The sequence below is a fragment of the Rhinatrema bivittatum genome, chromosome 6 (assembly GCF_901001135.1).
Source record: "Rhinatrema bivittatum chromosome 6, aRhiBiv1.1, whole genome shotgun sequence".
NCBI lineage: Eukaryota > Metazoa > Chordata > Amphibia > Gymnophiona > Rhinatrematidae > Rhinatrema > Rhinatrema bivittatum.
In genome coordinates, this window is record NC_042620.1 from 37,865,558 (window position 1) to 37,879,280 (window position 13,723).

The window sequence follows — 13,723 nt, forward strand, 5'->3', positions numbered from 1 at the left end:
GCAGGAAGTACTGGGGGCGCGGCCAAGTGACATCAGCCAGGGCATCCCCTCACCGACGATAAGACCAGCGGAAGTGCGGCGCACTGCAGCCACCGGCGCACTGCCTAAGCCGCGTGCTCCAAAGGTCCGGCTTAGTCCGGAAGAGTCCGGAGTTCAGCACTTGGTATTGGCCTAAGATCGCTGATCTCTCCATTTTTGATGGGCAGAAAAAGAAAGGCAAAAGGTCCTGACATCCTCTCCTGTGCAGCAATACCGCACTGGACCTATGGACCATCATGTCGTTTGACAGATGGACAAGCCGAATGAGAACAGTATGGGAACTACCATCACTAGTATCTCTAAAGTCCGGGCGAGGGACCATCGTCTCCACCGCAGCCGAATTTGGAACCATCAAGAGAAGCGGCAAGTAAACTGGAAGGAGCAGTCCAAGGGGACTCAAGTATGTTACAACAAGCTGACTCTCCTCGGACTGAGGCAATAAAATCTTCCCCAACTTTAGAAGTGTCTAAAGTTAAGCTCCCAGTTGATATACAATGTAGCATTAATCTGGTAGCAATACCTGGAAATGTTACATTGGTAGACCTAGGGCGGATGATATCGCGACTTGATAATAATGTTGTAATAATAAATAACTCCTTATCAACTGTGATTAATGCTAATAGAGTCAAACCGACGTGATATGTACTAGTACTGGAACATCGGTATATAAAAGCCTTAAATTAAATAAATACTAGGAAAATTACTCAATGTGAGAAAGATGTAAGTGTTTTGACTAATAAGGTTCAATTAATGCAAAATGCTGATAATGTATTTATTCATGATAGCATAGTCATGCATAAGGATATTGAATACATAGAAAATGTGTTAAGATCCAAAAACTTAAGAATTATAAATTTTCCATTAACGCGTTTACTATCTCCGGAAGAGAGGTTTAAAAAGTTTTTGAAAGAAGTATTGCTTTATGATGATAATGCTATCCCTAAGCTATCAAGAATATTTTACTTTCCTCAAAAAAGAGTAAAAAAAAAAAAAAAAAAGAGTAAAAAATGATGAAAATGTGACCTTAGAAGCCCCTTCTAGCATTTGGGTATCTATCTTTTTAGAAGAATCTATTGATATAATAAATAACAGAGCAACGCTCTTTATTTCTTTTTCTTTTTTTTTTTTTTTTTTTTTTTTAACAGAACAGGATAAGGAGAATGTATTCATAAAGTTTTTCAGGTGTAAAGACGTGCTTTTTTGCGGTCAAAAAATCCAAATTTTCCCTGACGTGGCACGTGCTATGCAAGCAAGGAGAAAACATTTCCTAACTTTAAAAAATCGTGTGTTGGCATTAGGTGCCACTTTCTTTTTAAAATTCCCATGCTTGTGCTTTATAACGTACCAGGGAAAAAAATTTGCTTTTGCTGATCCCGCACATTTAGAAACGTTTTTGTTAGATAAAAATTAAGTTGTGACTTCAGAGAACAATGTCCAGTAAAAAAATATAACTCCTTTCTCTCTCTGTTATAATTTGTAACCAGGGAACCCTAATAAATTGAAAGGGTGTCCTAGGTAATATAATATATATTAGTAAATATATATTATTTTCCTTTCTACCCCTATTATATGATATGTTAACAAGGTAACGATATTATTATTATATAATATGGTATTGATTTCCAAATGTATAATATATTTTCCTGTTATTTCATGAAGATATCTTTAATGAAAACAATAAAGTTTAAATTGAAAAAAAAAAAGAAAATACCTTCACTGCCACGCTCGAAGTTGCACCCACTGCCTCTCAGCCGCACCCGGTGTCGGGGGCTAGGTCCCCGCCGAGGGTCGGCTGCCGGCCCGAGGCTTACCTCTGAGGGATCACGGAAATCACCTCGAAAATTCTCAACTGGGGAAGGGACCCGATGGATGTCACCTCAGGAGAGTGGGGCTCGTCTGTAGAGGTAAGATTTCTTCTTATTTTGGTTTTCTTTGGTAAAATTACTCTAACGCTGTGCGAGCGTGCATAGAGTCCTTAACTGCTATGGAGACAGAAAATACTGAAGAGCTGCACTTCCTGCAGGGATATATGTACTAGGGCTGACGTCAGATTGAAATCTGATCCGTCTCCAACTGCTATCAGGACTACACTATACCCATTGGTTCTGAATCCTTCAGTTACATGCTAGAAAAGTACATTCACTTCACCCCCGCCTGGCTGTTTATGACAACCCAGCAAATTAACATATACTAATGCCGACCCAGCATAAGAGAATGTTCAGAATCCTTTCATATCAACACCAGGCATATGATATGAACAACTGTAACCTGGAAACTTTTAGGCTGGTGGTTTTCAAACTTTCTTTCTCAGGACCTAGTGGAAGGAAAACACTCACTCCACACTGTCGTTCCCCCCCCCCAGCTAACTTTCTCCAACTCCCACTGCTCACTCCCACACCCCCAACCCACCAGCCCCTACTACCCAATTCCACACCCCCTTCCTGGCCCCTAATACCCCAAGCCCAAGTTCCCTTGTCCCCACTGCCTACTCCCACACCCCATATTGTCCACTCCCACTTCTCCTAATCCCCACTGCTCACTTGCACATCCCAGCTCACCTTCCCCCAGCCCCCACTGCTCACTCCTACACTCCCACATTCCCCAGCCCCCTATTGCTCATTCCCACACTCTCAGTCTCTTTCCCACTCTCACATTCACTCCCTTCAAATGTAGCCTGTCTGGCTGGAGCTAAAATATCTATTTCTTACTTACATGTTGGAGGTACTGACCCTCTAAGAGCTGGAAGCCATGGGGATAAGGGCTTGCTCTGTCCCACTGTTTCTTTTTATACCGGGGCTCATGGAAGACAGAAGCCAAGGAGCTCCATGCAGCTCTCAGTCACATGTACCTCTACTCCTGCACCTCTTGGCAATAATTGCAAGAAAGTTTTGGGAGCAAAGGTGCCACATGGCTCAAACTTCCTGCGGAACCTTGAGTCGGCGACTGAATGCTGCCTACAATGCACTTCCTGCCTCCTTACCAGAACTGGGGCGGGACCATGAATGGGAACAAGATGGCAAGCCTCAACTTTGCTTTAGGGCACCCAAATCATTCTGAATGACTCTTTGTACAGTCAGCATGCAATAACTGCCATGATGAATTCACATTTACCTTCAATCTTTGAGACACGTTTTATTGTTATTTTCTTTTCTCTCTGATTTGTAGCGCATTCACCTCCAAAATCAACTGTGTATTTTCCTTTCTTGAAATCGATGACAGTGGACTGGCTCTGTTCTGAGAAACCTTTTTCTAGTGCCAGATTGATAAGGCTGTCAAATGGAACATATTTGTTTCCTTCAAGATACTGCCACTCCACTAAATTACTCATAAGGTCTGCCTCCCGTTTCTTGTAGTCTTCATCTTTTACTTTTTTAATCATGTCTTGGATTTCATTGCAAGCTAGCAGGACATCTCTGGTGAGACCACAAACCCGAACTGAAGATGCAGAGGGCTTGTACTCCACATGAATGGTAATTTGTAGCTTCTTCTGGAGCTCATCCAGCCTCTTATGCTCCTGCTCCTCAAATTCAGCAATCCAGTCATCCGTGATCAGACTATTGTGCTGTTCTTTTAAGATCAGATCCTCAATCCATTTCTTAGTATCTTCAACTGCCTTACGACTCTCACCACAGATCTGAAAGACTGCAGGCTCAATGTTTCTTTTCAAAACAAGAGTAGTTTTTTTCTCAGGTTTGGATTTCTGGATACTGAAAAGCGCTGTGATTAAAGCAGAAGCATGTTAAAATAAACTTTTACTGCCACTAACTACAAGCTGTCTAATCAGTTTTCTTTTTGGCCCGGTATTTTCTTCTCTCTCCTTCCAGTTTAATCAGAATCAGTGGTGCCATGAGCCTTCATTCACAACTACCTGGGGAGTTTACCCATTTTAATAGACCCTCCCCTCCCACTGTTCCCAGTCTGGCCATTGTAGCATCTATCCTGAGACTAAAAATCATGCACCAGAGCGCCTTCTGGAATTTTATATCATTAGCTTTAAATCTGGCCACCAAGGGTCCCCTCTGAATGATCCCTGTCCCAGGGACTGTGAACACTGCTTCTGCAGCATTCCCAGATGACCCAAGGTGCAGAAGGCCCGATCCTGGCATTGACTGGAAGCCCTTTTCATGGTAGCTTACAGCAATGCTACCAAGTGACCCGGCTAGCCTACTCACTGTTCTAAGTCATTTAAACAAGCAACAGGATTATTTTCTAGGAGCAAACGTAACTTGCATTATTTGATGTTACTTTCTCTTGTTTTCAGCGGGTTTTGTTTTTTGACCTAATCACAGCATCTCCCCTATTTTCCATCAGAACTCCCTAAGCCTGACAGTCCAAAAAAGCTTTTACCATTCTGTGCAAACCAGTATGCTCAAAGTCAATTTTCAAAGTCATAATTCAATAACTCTCTGCATTTTTTGTAAAGTAAAATTAAAAACTGAGAAATGCTGCTTGCATAATTATTCAACCCCTTCAGGCTTGATCAAACCGCCTTATTTATTTATTTAGATTTTTATATTCTGATTTTTGCACTTTTTCCAGTACTTCAAAGCAGATTAAATTCAGGTACTGTAGTTATTTCTCTATCCCCAGAGGGCTTACAATGGATAAATTACTTACCTGATAATTTTGTTTTCCTTAGTGTAGCAGATGGACTCAGGACCAGTGGGTTATGTCTTCCTCTGCAAGCAGATGGGAGACAGAGTCAGATTTCAAAGCTGACGTCACCCTAGATATACCCCTGCAGTGACCTCAGCTCTTCAGTATTCTCTTCAAAATGCCATTGTGGACATATATATCGAAGGACTTGATTAAAATTTGGATACAACTTGATTAAACCCTTGGTTAAAAAAACTTGATTAAAAACTGGAGACCGCCAGTGTACTCAACCAACATAAGCATCAAAAACCAGCCATATTGTGAATGCCCTGAACTAGGGGTAGGGCGCTGGCTTATCCGTATGCATATGGAATCGAGGTTCGCCTCAATGGCGATTCCTTGGTGCCTCTCCTGGGCAGCCAGGGGCAGGATGCTGAGTCCATCTGGCTACACTAAGGAAAACAAAATTATCAGGTAAGTAATTTCTCCATTTCCTAGAGTGTAGCCAGATGGACTCAGGACCAGTGGGATGTACAAAAGCTACTCCTGAACAGGGTGGGAGGCTGCTCCATGTCCAGTTAGCACTGCCCTTGCAAAGGCTGCATCCTCTTGAGCCTGGATGTCCAGGAGGTAGAACCTGGACGTGTGTGGGGAAAACCACGTCGCTGTCCGACAGATGTCAGTGGGTGACAGTAGCTTAGCCTCTACCCAGGATACTGCCTGGATCCTAGTAGAATGAGCTTTGACCTGAAGGGGTAAAGGCTTCCCTACCTCTACATAAGCTGCCTTGATTACTTCCTTGATCCAGCAAGCTATAGTAGCTCGTGAAGCCACTTCGCCCTGTTTCTTCCCACCGTGAAAAATAAACAAGCAATCTGTCTTGCGCACCGGTTCCGTGTGCTCCAGGTACTGCACTAGGAGTCTGCCAACGTTTAGATGGTGAAGAAGGCAGGAGTCTTCTGTTTCCCTGTGTCCCTCCCCTGACGGTAAGGAGATGGATTGATTCAGGTGAAACTCCGAGACCACCTTTGGTAAGAAGGAGGGGACAGTGTGAAGCTGTACTGTTCCTGGAGTGAACTGAAGGAATGGTTCCCGACGGGATAGTGCCTGTAGTTCTGGGATGCGATGAGCCGAGCACATTGCCACCAAGAATACCATCTTTAATGTTAATAGGCGTAGTAAATAGGGCCCCCAGGTACTCTAAGGACTGAGAGGGCTTAAGGCTGCTCTTGTCCATGTTCATGACCAGAGTTCCTGAAGGAGGAACCTGACCCTGCTGGTCACCTGGAGGTTCTCTTCCACTAACTTTGCTCAGAACAGCCAGTCGTCCAAGTAGGGGTGCACCAGGATCTCTTCTTTCCTCAGTGCTGCCACCACGACCACCATAATTTTGAGGGCAGTTGCCAGGCCGAAGAGTAACGCCTGAACTCATAATGGCAGCCCAGCACCGCAAAGCATAGGAAACATTGGTGGTCTTGATGGACTGGAATATGAAGGTAGGCTTCAGAGAGGTCCAGGGAGGTTAAGAACTCTCCCGGTTCTACCACCATTATGATGGAGCAGAGAGTTTGTTTGCAGAAGTGCAATATCCGCAGATGACAGTTGACGTTCTTGAGATCCAGGATGGGCCAGAATGAGCCCTTTCTTGAGCACGATAAAACAGATGGAATAACACCCCTTATTTACTTGGGGTGTTGGTACTGGAGTTACAGCCCTCAGACTGAGAATCCTTTTCAGTGTGGATTCCACTGTCAGTTTCTTGAGTTGGGAGTGGCAAGGTAACATCATGAACCTGTCCCGAGGGATGCTGCAAAATTCCAGAGCCTAGTCTTCTTGTATGATGTCCAGTACCCATTTGGATGACATGATCTTGACCCACCTCTGGTAGAAGAGGGAACATCGACCCCCTATCGCCTCTTCTCGTGGATGGATCAGCCCAACTTCATTGGGAAGCTCGGGAAGAATCAGAGGCCGAACCTGTCCCTCTTTTGGGTTGCCGGTTCCGAAAGGAGAGTCCTCCCCAAGGGTCGAGGTGGCTGGAACAATGGGTTTCTGTAGGGCAGGAAGCGCTGGGAGCCCCTGGTCCAACACCTCATGGGAGAGGGGTGCTGAGACCTCTTTTTCCTGTCTTCCAGTAGTCAGGGCACTGGAGATTCACCCCACCTACTGGCTAGCTTCTCCAACTCGCTTCTGAATAGGAGGAATTCCTTAAAGGGCATCTTTGTGAGGTTTGCCTTACAGGTTGCGTCTGCTGACTAGTTCCACAACCATAGCAGCCTTCTGGCCGCCACCACTGAGGCTACTCCTCTGACCAAGGTAAGCACTAGGTCTGAGCTTGCATCTGTCAGGAAGGCCACAGCAGGTTCAATCGCCTCTCTGGCATACGCCCCAGAGCTATCTGCCTCTCTCGCAAAAAACAAGCAGCAGCGAGCCACCAGGGCACAGCAGGAAGCAATATGCAGTGTCATTGCTGTCGCGTTGAAGGCTTGCTTAAGGATGGATTCTAACCACCTATCGTGAGCATCCTTCAAAGTCGCCCCTCCCTCAACAGGGATGGTTGTTTGCTTTGAGACGGCGTAGACCATGGCGTCCACTTTGGGGAAAATACAGGCGTTCTTTGAAAGCTAGGACCAGAGGATACAAGGCTTCCAAGGCCCGACCTCCTTTAAAGCTTGCCTCCGGGGCATCCCATTCCAGATCAATCAACTCCTGGATGGCTTCCAGCATTGGGAAGTAGCAATAAGCTTTACGATAGGACACCAGGATGGGGTTCTTCTTTGGCTCCGCTATAGGGTCTGTGCCTAGAACTTCCAGGGTCTGGAAGACTAGTGCCAGTAATTCATCTCTGTGGAAGAAATTAAGCATGGTCCGATATGGTTCCAGGCCTAGAGGGATTTTCCCGTCCTCCAGTGGATCCCCGTCATCATCTGTGGTATCTGGATCCCTGTCAGGGATACTCTTGGTGAAACGTGGCATGTCTCGCAGCCCACAGGCAGGGCCAGGAGAGCAAGGCCCCCCCCCCCCTCCCAATTGGGGCTCAACCCAGGCAGGGACTGGGGCTGACTGCGCCTGAACAAAGGCTTGGAGGCCCTGAAAGAATTCCAACCAAGAAAAGGCTGCCGGGTCCATATTTGTCCCAGGGGGAGCCGGGATAGGGACCCCTGAACTGCCCTTTCCCAGGGAGGACGTCGTCCTCGAACTGCACAGGTCCAGGGAGATATCGGATTAGGTCGCGGCCGACCCATCCTCCAACTGGGATGGGCTGGGCTTGGGAGAATTTTTGAGAATCCAGCCCTCCCTGGGCCTCCTCACACTGCAGACACGGCAGGATTCCAGGTCAGACTGTACAGCTCTAATATGGCAGGCCGCACAGAGAGATTGCCGCCTGAGCTTCTTTGCTGCCAGGGCCATGTCTATGTGGTTTGTGCGTTTATTTATTTATTTATTTAAGGGTTTTTATATACCGCAGTACGTAAAGAAATACATCACCGCGGTTTACATTTAACAATAACTTAGCAACAGGCTTTACATTGACATTATTAATAGGTATTAAATAAACTAAATTCCATATAACAGTTTTGACGGAAAACAGGCTGAACAGACTGTAGACCATCCAATAGTATAACATACAATTAAAATATTGATGTAACGATTAAACCTTAACAAACCAACACCAAAACTAAATAGTATCTAAAACAATACCGGTTCTGAGTGTGGATACAATTTCTATATTGCACCGAAGACATTTCTGTTATTTAAAGCTACTTAATATCATGATGGGTAAGGGTGGGCAGGTAAGGTGAAGGAGGAGATTGAGGAGGGAATGAGGTTAGGGTGGAAAACGGAGCAAGGGAGAGAGGGAAGAAACATTTCATATGGGGAGAGTAGAGATATCATGATGGGTAAGGATGGGCAGGTAAGGTGAAGAAGGAGATTGAGGAGGGAATGAGGTTAGGGTGGGAAACGGAGCAAGGGAGAGAGGGAAGAAAATAGAATGGCATTTCAGTTAAATGAATATCATTGTGTGAATGCTAGTTCAAATAACCACGTTTTGAGTCCTTGTTTGAATTTCTTATGGCAGGTTTAGTTGGTTATTGTATATTGTGTGTGCAGAAACTCGTTTCAGCACTCATATGAGTAAGCAGTCGGTTGTGTGTGACGTTATGCGCACCGCTATACACATATTTACGTGTACATTAGGTGCGCAGAAGGCCAGCCCGCACCACTCGTACTGACAGTCAAAGGGGAAAAAAGGGGCTGCATCAAACCGCACACAAGATGGCGGCACCTCGGGTTGCCACTTGGAGAGTCGATCGAACCGAAAGCGGGGCCTAGCCCATCAAAGGGGCCGCTCAACCACTTGGAACCTCCTTCCCTTGCCCGAACGGAGATCAGGTTTGAAATCGGAATGGCACGCCGAGCAATGAGACCAGGGGAAAGACTTACCGAAGCCCTTCCACATCTCTGGATCGGAGGAGTTCTTCTCTACTTACCTGGTCTCAGTGCTTACCGGCCGAGTACAGAGACGATCTCCAGCTGCGTGGGGAGAAGGCTTTGGCCTTCACCGCCACACTCAGCTTCTGCACCTGCTGCCTTTCAGCTGCTTCAGCAGCTAAGTACACGCTGGGAACCTGCTACCAGACCAAGGCACACCTCTGAGGGATCTCGAAAATTGCCTCAGGAAATCTTAACTGAGGGAGGGACCTGTAGGTATCACTGCAGGAGAGCGGGGCTCGATTTTCTTTTAAAGTGAAGGTAAAAAATGTCATTATTTGTGCTGTAATCCCACTAACACCGAGCTAGTGTGGGGGTAGCATCCGCAACTGCTAGGAGACAGAGATACTGAAGAGCTGAGGTCACTGCAGGGTGAAGTTAGCTTTGAAATCTGACTCCGTTTCCCATCTGCTAGCAAAGGAACACATAACCCACTAGTCCTGAGTCCATCTGGCTACACGCTAGGAAATCTAAGTTTATATCTGAGGCAATGGAAGGTAAAGTTTCTTGTCCAAGGTCACAAGGAGTGGCAGTGGGACTTGAATGATGGTCTCCTGGCTCATAGCCTGCTGCTCTAACCACTAGGCTATTACTCCATTCCACTCCTCCTTTTGTTGCAATAACAGCTTTAAGTCTGTTTGGGGTAAATTTCTGCCAGCTTTGCACACTGTTTAGGAGTGATTTTTATCCATTCTTCCTGGCTCCAGGTTGTTCAGGCTGATTGGATCATGCTTATGGTTTGCAATTTTTAAATAATCCACAGATTCTCAACTGGATTGAGATCGGGACTTTGAGGCTAATTGTAAACCAATTGTTAAGGCAATATCTTTCATCTGTGTAAACATGGAGCTTCCACAGCACAGGGATTGAATACTTATGCAAGCAGCATTTTTCAGTTTTTAATTTTATTTTTCAAAAAATGCAAAGAAATAATGAATTGTGATTTAGGGTACCGTGAACAATCAGTTTGAATGGCAATATTTAAAATAATGGAAGTTAATTACAGAGAGATTCATATAATATGAACACTACTTACAGATCACCTTGTTAATAAAGGTTTGCGGTGCAGGTAAATCAGTGCCTTCTTTCTGCTGCATGCTTGTATAAAATGAATTTACCATTTGTGGCTGGAAGATGATAATTTTAATTGTTTTAACAACCTGAGGATTATTTTGATTTGCGAAGTCAGCCACGGCGTCTATCATAGCATCAGCCACTTTCGATGGATCAGCTTGCCCCTGGCCTGGTATAATTTAAAAAAGTGTATATCATAAGCAGTGCAGTTTGCATAAAAGAAATTATACTTCCATATCATAGTGTATAATTTGCAAGCTCCATACAGAAAGTACTAATTCTTATTCTTTGTCAACTGAACATTTATTTAACTTGCATATTTTTACTCTTCAAATCATCACCTTGCAGCAATATTGTGGCAATAGCAATAGTTGCTTACCTGTAACAGATGTTCTCTGAAGAAAGCAGAATAAACAGCCAGGCATGTGGCTAATGTCATCCAATAGCACAAACATGGACAGTCTCCCTGAGAATTTGGGAAAAGCTGGCAGGCTTCTCTGAGCATGGGTGAAATTTCCCACTCACATGCCACTTCACAGAAGGCCCTTGGTCTTGTATAATCGATACAGAAACAACTCCATCAGGGAAGGGAGTGAATCTGTGGCTGATTATCCTGCTGTCCTTCCAGAACACCTGTAACACTAGAGCAGATTTACTTTTTCAAAGGACAAGCAAGATGATCAGCCACACATGCACGAATCCCTAGCTTGGAGTTACCTTCCAACAAAAAGTGAGAAAACAGCTTACAAGGGGAGGGGGAGAGGAACATTTGTGCGTGCAAAACCTCTTTTGTGTTTCTTTTTTTTTTTTTTTTAATGGGGAAAAAAGTCAAAATAATAATTTAAAAAAAAAAAAAAAAGAAAAAAAAAGAGGGCACTCAGAGTTGGATTCTACCCCTCAGAGACCCTGGAGGACAGACTGACCAAACCTACTGTTGCTTTGGGAGTCAGTAATGGGAAGTAAATGGGTGGGGACTGAACACCATGTCACAGCAATGGAGGCTGATCGTAGCGAGGACACCAATGCAGCCAATGCTCTAGGATTATGAGCCTTGACCTGCCCTTCTGTCAGACATACCTTGGCATAACAAAAGGAGGCGCAATCCATTATTCAATTACACATTGTTTTTGGTTACCAATACCCAGGGAATTAAAAGAAAAAAAAAAAAAGTTGGCTAAACGTAAGGAAGGGGGTGACTGTCCAAATATGTTAATAGATTTGAAAGTCTCCATATGGTATTGTGGCCAATCAGACGGGGGGGGGGGGGGGGAGAAACAATTACCAAAACAAAACACATTTGGGCAGGAAGTCAGAGGGAAGGCCACTGGTTAATGGCATGCACGCACATCCAGGCCATGCTTGCTCCCAGCAGCTAACTATTCAGAGTACAGAATCTCAGAGCCACTGCGGTCCCACCTTTCTCCCATCCTGCTACCCCCCATTCACAGCCAACACTCTGGAGCACCTGAGATCAAAGGAATAACGGCAACATGGAAGAAACTGCGCTGACAGGATGCCGATGGATTCTGCCAAGCTGTCTCCTCTTGGGCTGGCCTCCACAATGCAGACCCCACACCTATAAAAGATTGTTGCCGTCTCTCGTTTGACCCCCATCTCCTCATGCTTTCCCTTTGAAATAGGCCTCCTTAACCTCTGCTGTCTTACGGATTTCTTCCCTCTGTCATTCTGTGCATCTTTGGTCCGAATCATTTTCTACCTACAGTATCCTGTTTCTTTACCTTGCAGTATTTCCCCCACCTCTCATTCTCTGTGCTCCAGCTCTTAATCTCCCTCTTCCCTTGTTCTTTTTTTTTTGCTCTCCACATTATTTTTTCTGAAAAGGTACTTATTTCCTGCATACAGCCCTGGTATTCCATGCAACTTTCCTCTCACTCCACATTTCCTCTCTTGTTGCATATTTCTCCTTAAATCTGATCTGTACACAGTAGTACCAGTTCCCCCATTTCTTTCACATCTCATTGCGTTCTGCAACTCATTCTCTCCCTCCTTTCACCCCTGGGCATCTCTTCCCAACTCTCATAGGGGAATCTGAAGCAGTGACGAGAGTTGCCTCAACTCTCCTCTACTCAGTGTTTTCTTTTCCTGCTGTCTCTACAGCCTCTCTCTCCCCTCTTCCGGGAAGCAGCTGCCCGGGAAGCAGCCTGTTTTGTGGCTCTGTCCTCCACTCACTCCAGCTCTCCTCCTTCCCCAGCTAAAGCAGCTGATTACAACGGGAGCAGTAACTATGCTCCTGTCAGCTATTGCCACTACCGCTAACAAAACCATTCCAGCTCCTCCTGCAGGCTCTTAAAGATTCACCACCCCCCATGAAGAGGTAAGTAAAACATTTAAAAGAGGGGCAGAGAACCATCTGGGGGTGGGGTGGGAGAAGGAGGAGGACAGCTTCTGCCGCAGTGGCAGGAGAGTTCCTGTCAGTACACTGATGAAAGCTGTAGTAATGGGTAAAAGCTGGAGCAGGCGGATGGCCTACCATTGTTTTCCTCATGGAATGTCAGCAGCAAAATCCATGGCGACTGACAGTGCCCATGCTGCTCTGCGGTTGCATTCGGCGGCATCCAACCTTGTCCACTGGTGCCCACAGTGGTGACAGTGTCCGTAGGGCCCATAGCGCTTTCACGCTCACCAATGATGGATAGCATCAAGGGCACCAAACGATGCTGCACCCAAGGCTTCGACATTACAGGTAAGCAACTCTGCTTTATCTCCTCTTCATTTATTTATTTGTTCATTTTCAGGAATCCATGTAACTATATAGTCCTCTTATTTTTTTTTCATTAAGTGCTGTGGAATCCTTGCAAAATTGACCCTGGTATTTAACAGGCTTTTTACATTGAAAACTCACATGCCAAAACATCAGTTACAACTCATACTAGGATTAGCACATGTAAATGAAAATTGCAGGGTAATGAACTTATTAGCTATTACCCTGTAATGCAGGGAAGTGCACTAAATGAGGGACTACTTTGTGCACATACTTTTACTGTGAGAAATTTAACTCCTCAGTCAGAGGTGGAGTTAAACTTCCCATAGTACTTGTCTATCAGTACCAGCCTCCTCAAATAAAAAAATAAAAATGTGCTTCCTTGAGCTATGTTTCAATCTGTTCTACCAGCAAAGAAATTCTGGCACATTCTGGGCAATCAGCTCCTACTTACAAAAGTGAAAATCAGAAAATATCTTTAAAAAATGTAAAAGTAAATTAGTTCCAGGATTGTTCTGTTCTTTGAGGTCTTAATGCAGCTCTTCCCAGAGCATAACAAATCTTTCATTTGTGGCTGTGTCTGGCAATGACAGATTGCTGACCCATCAGAAAACAACACTTACTCCACGAATCTAGCTTTAATTAATTTAAATAAGGCATATTTACTTCTGTTTAAATAGTTTAAAAAATCCAGTTTTCAGTTGTGAATATACCGTATGTATAAGTAACAGATACTAAACTGAGATATAGCAATATTCTGATATTTATGGCAGGACTATTCTTTTATTCTTTTTATGT

General features: G+C 44.7%; 1 protein-coding gene across 4 annotated transcripts in view; it reads right to left on the reverse strand.

Annotated features, from left to right (window-relative positions):
- The window catches only part of PARP14 (poly(ADP-ribose) polymerase family member 14), a 183,568-nt gene that overhangs the window by 45,859 nt on the left and 123,986 nt on the right, over window positions 1-13,723 (reverse strand). For all 4 annotated transcript variants that reach the window (XR_003857327.1, XM_029605294.1, XM_029605293.1 and 1 more), the window contains 2 exons: window positions 10,166-10,372; window positions 3,151-3,756 (listed from right to left, as the gene is read on the reverse strand). Coding sequence is in view for 3 of the 4 variants with exons in the window: in XM_029605294.1 (XP_029461154.1) it covers window positions 3,151-3,756; window positions 10,166-10,372 (813 nt within the window). In the remaining variant the exon portion in view is untranslated. The remainder of the gene's footprint in view (window positions 1-3,150; window positions 3,757-10,165; window positions 10,373-13,723) is intronic.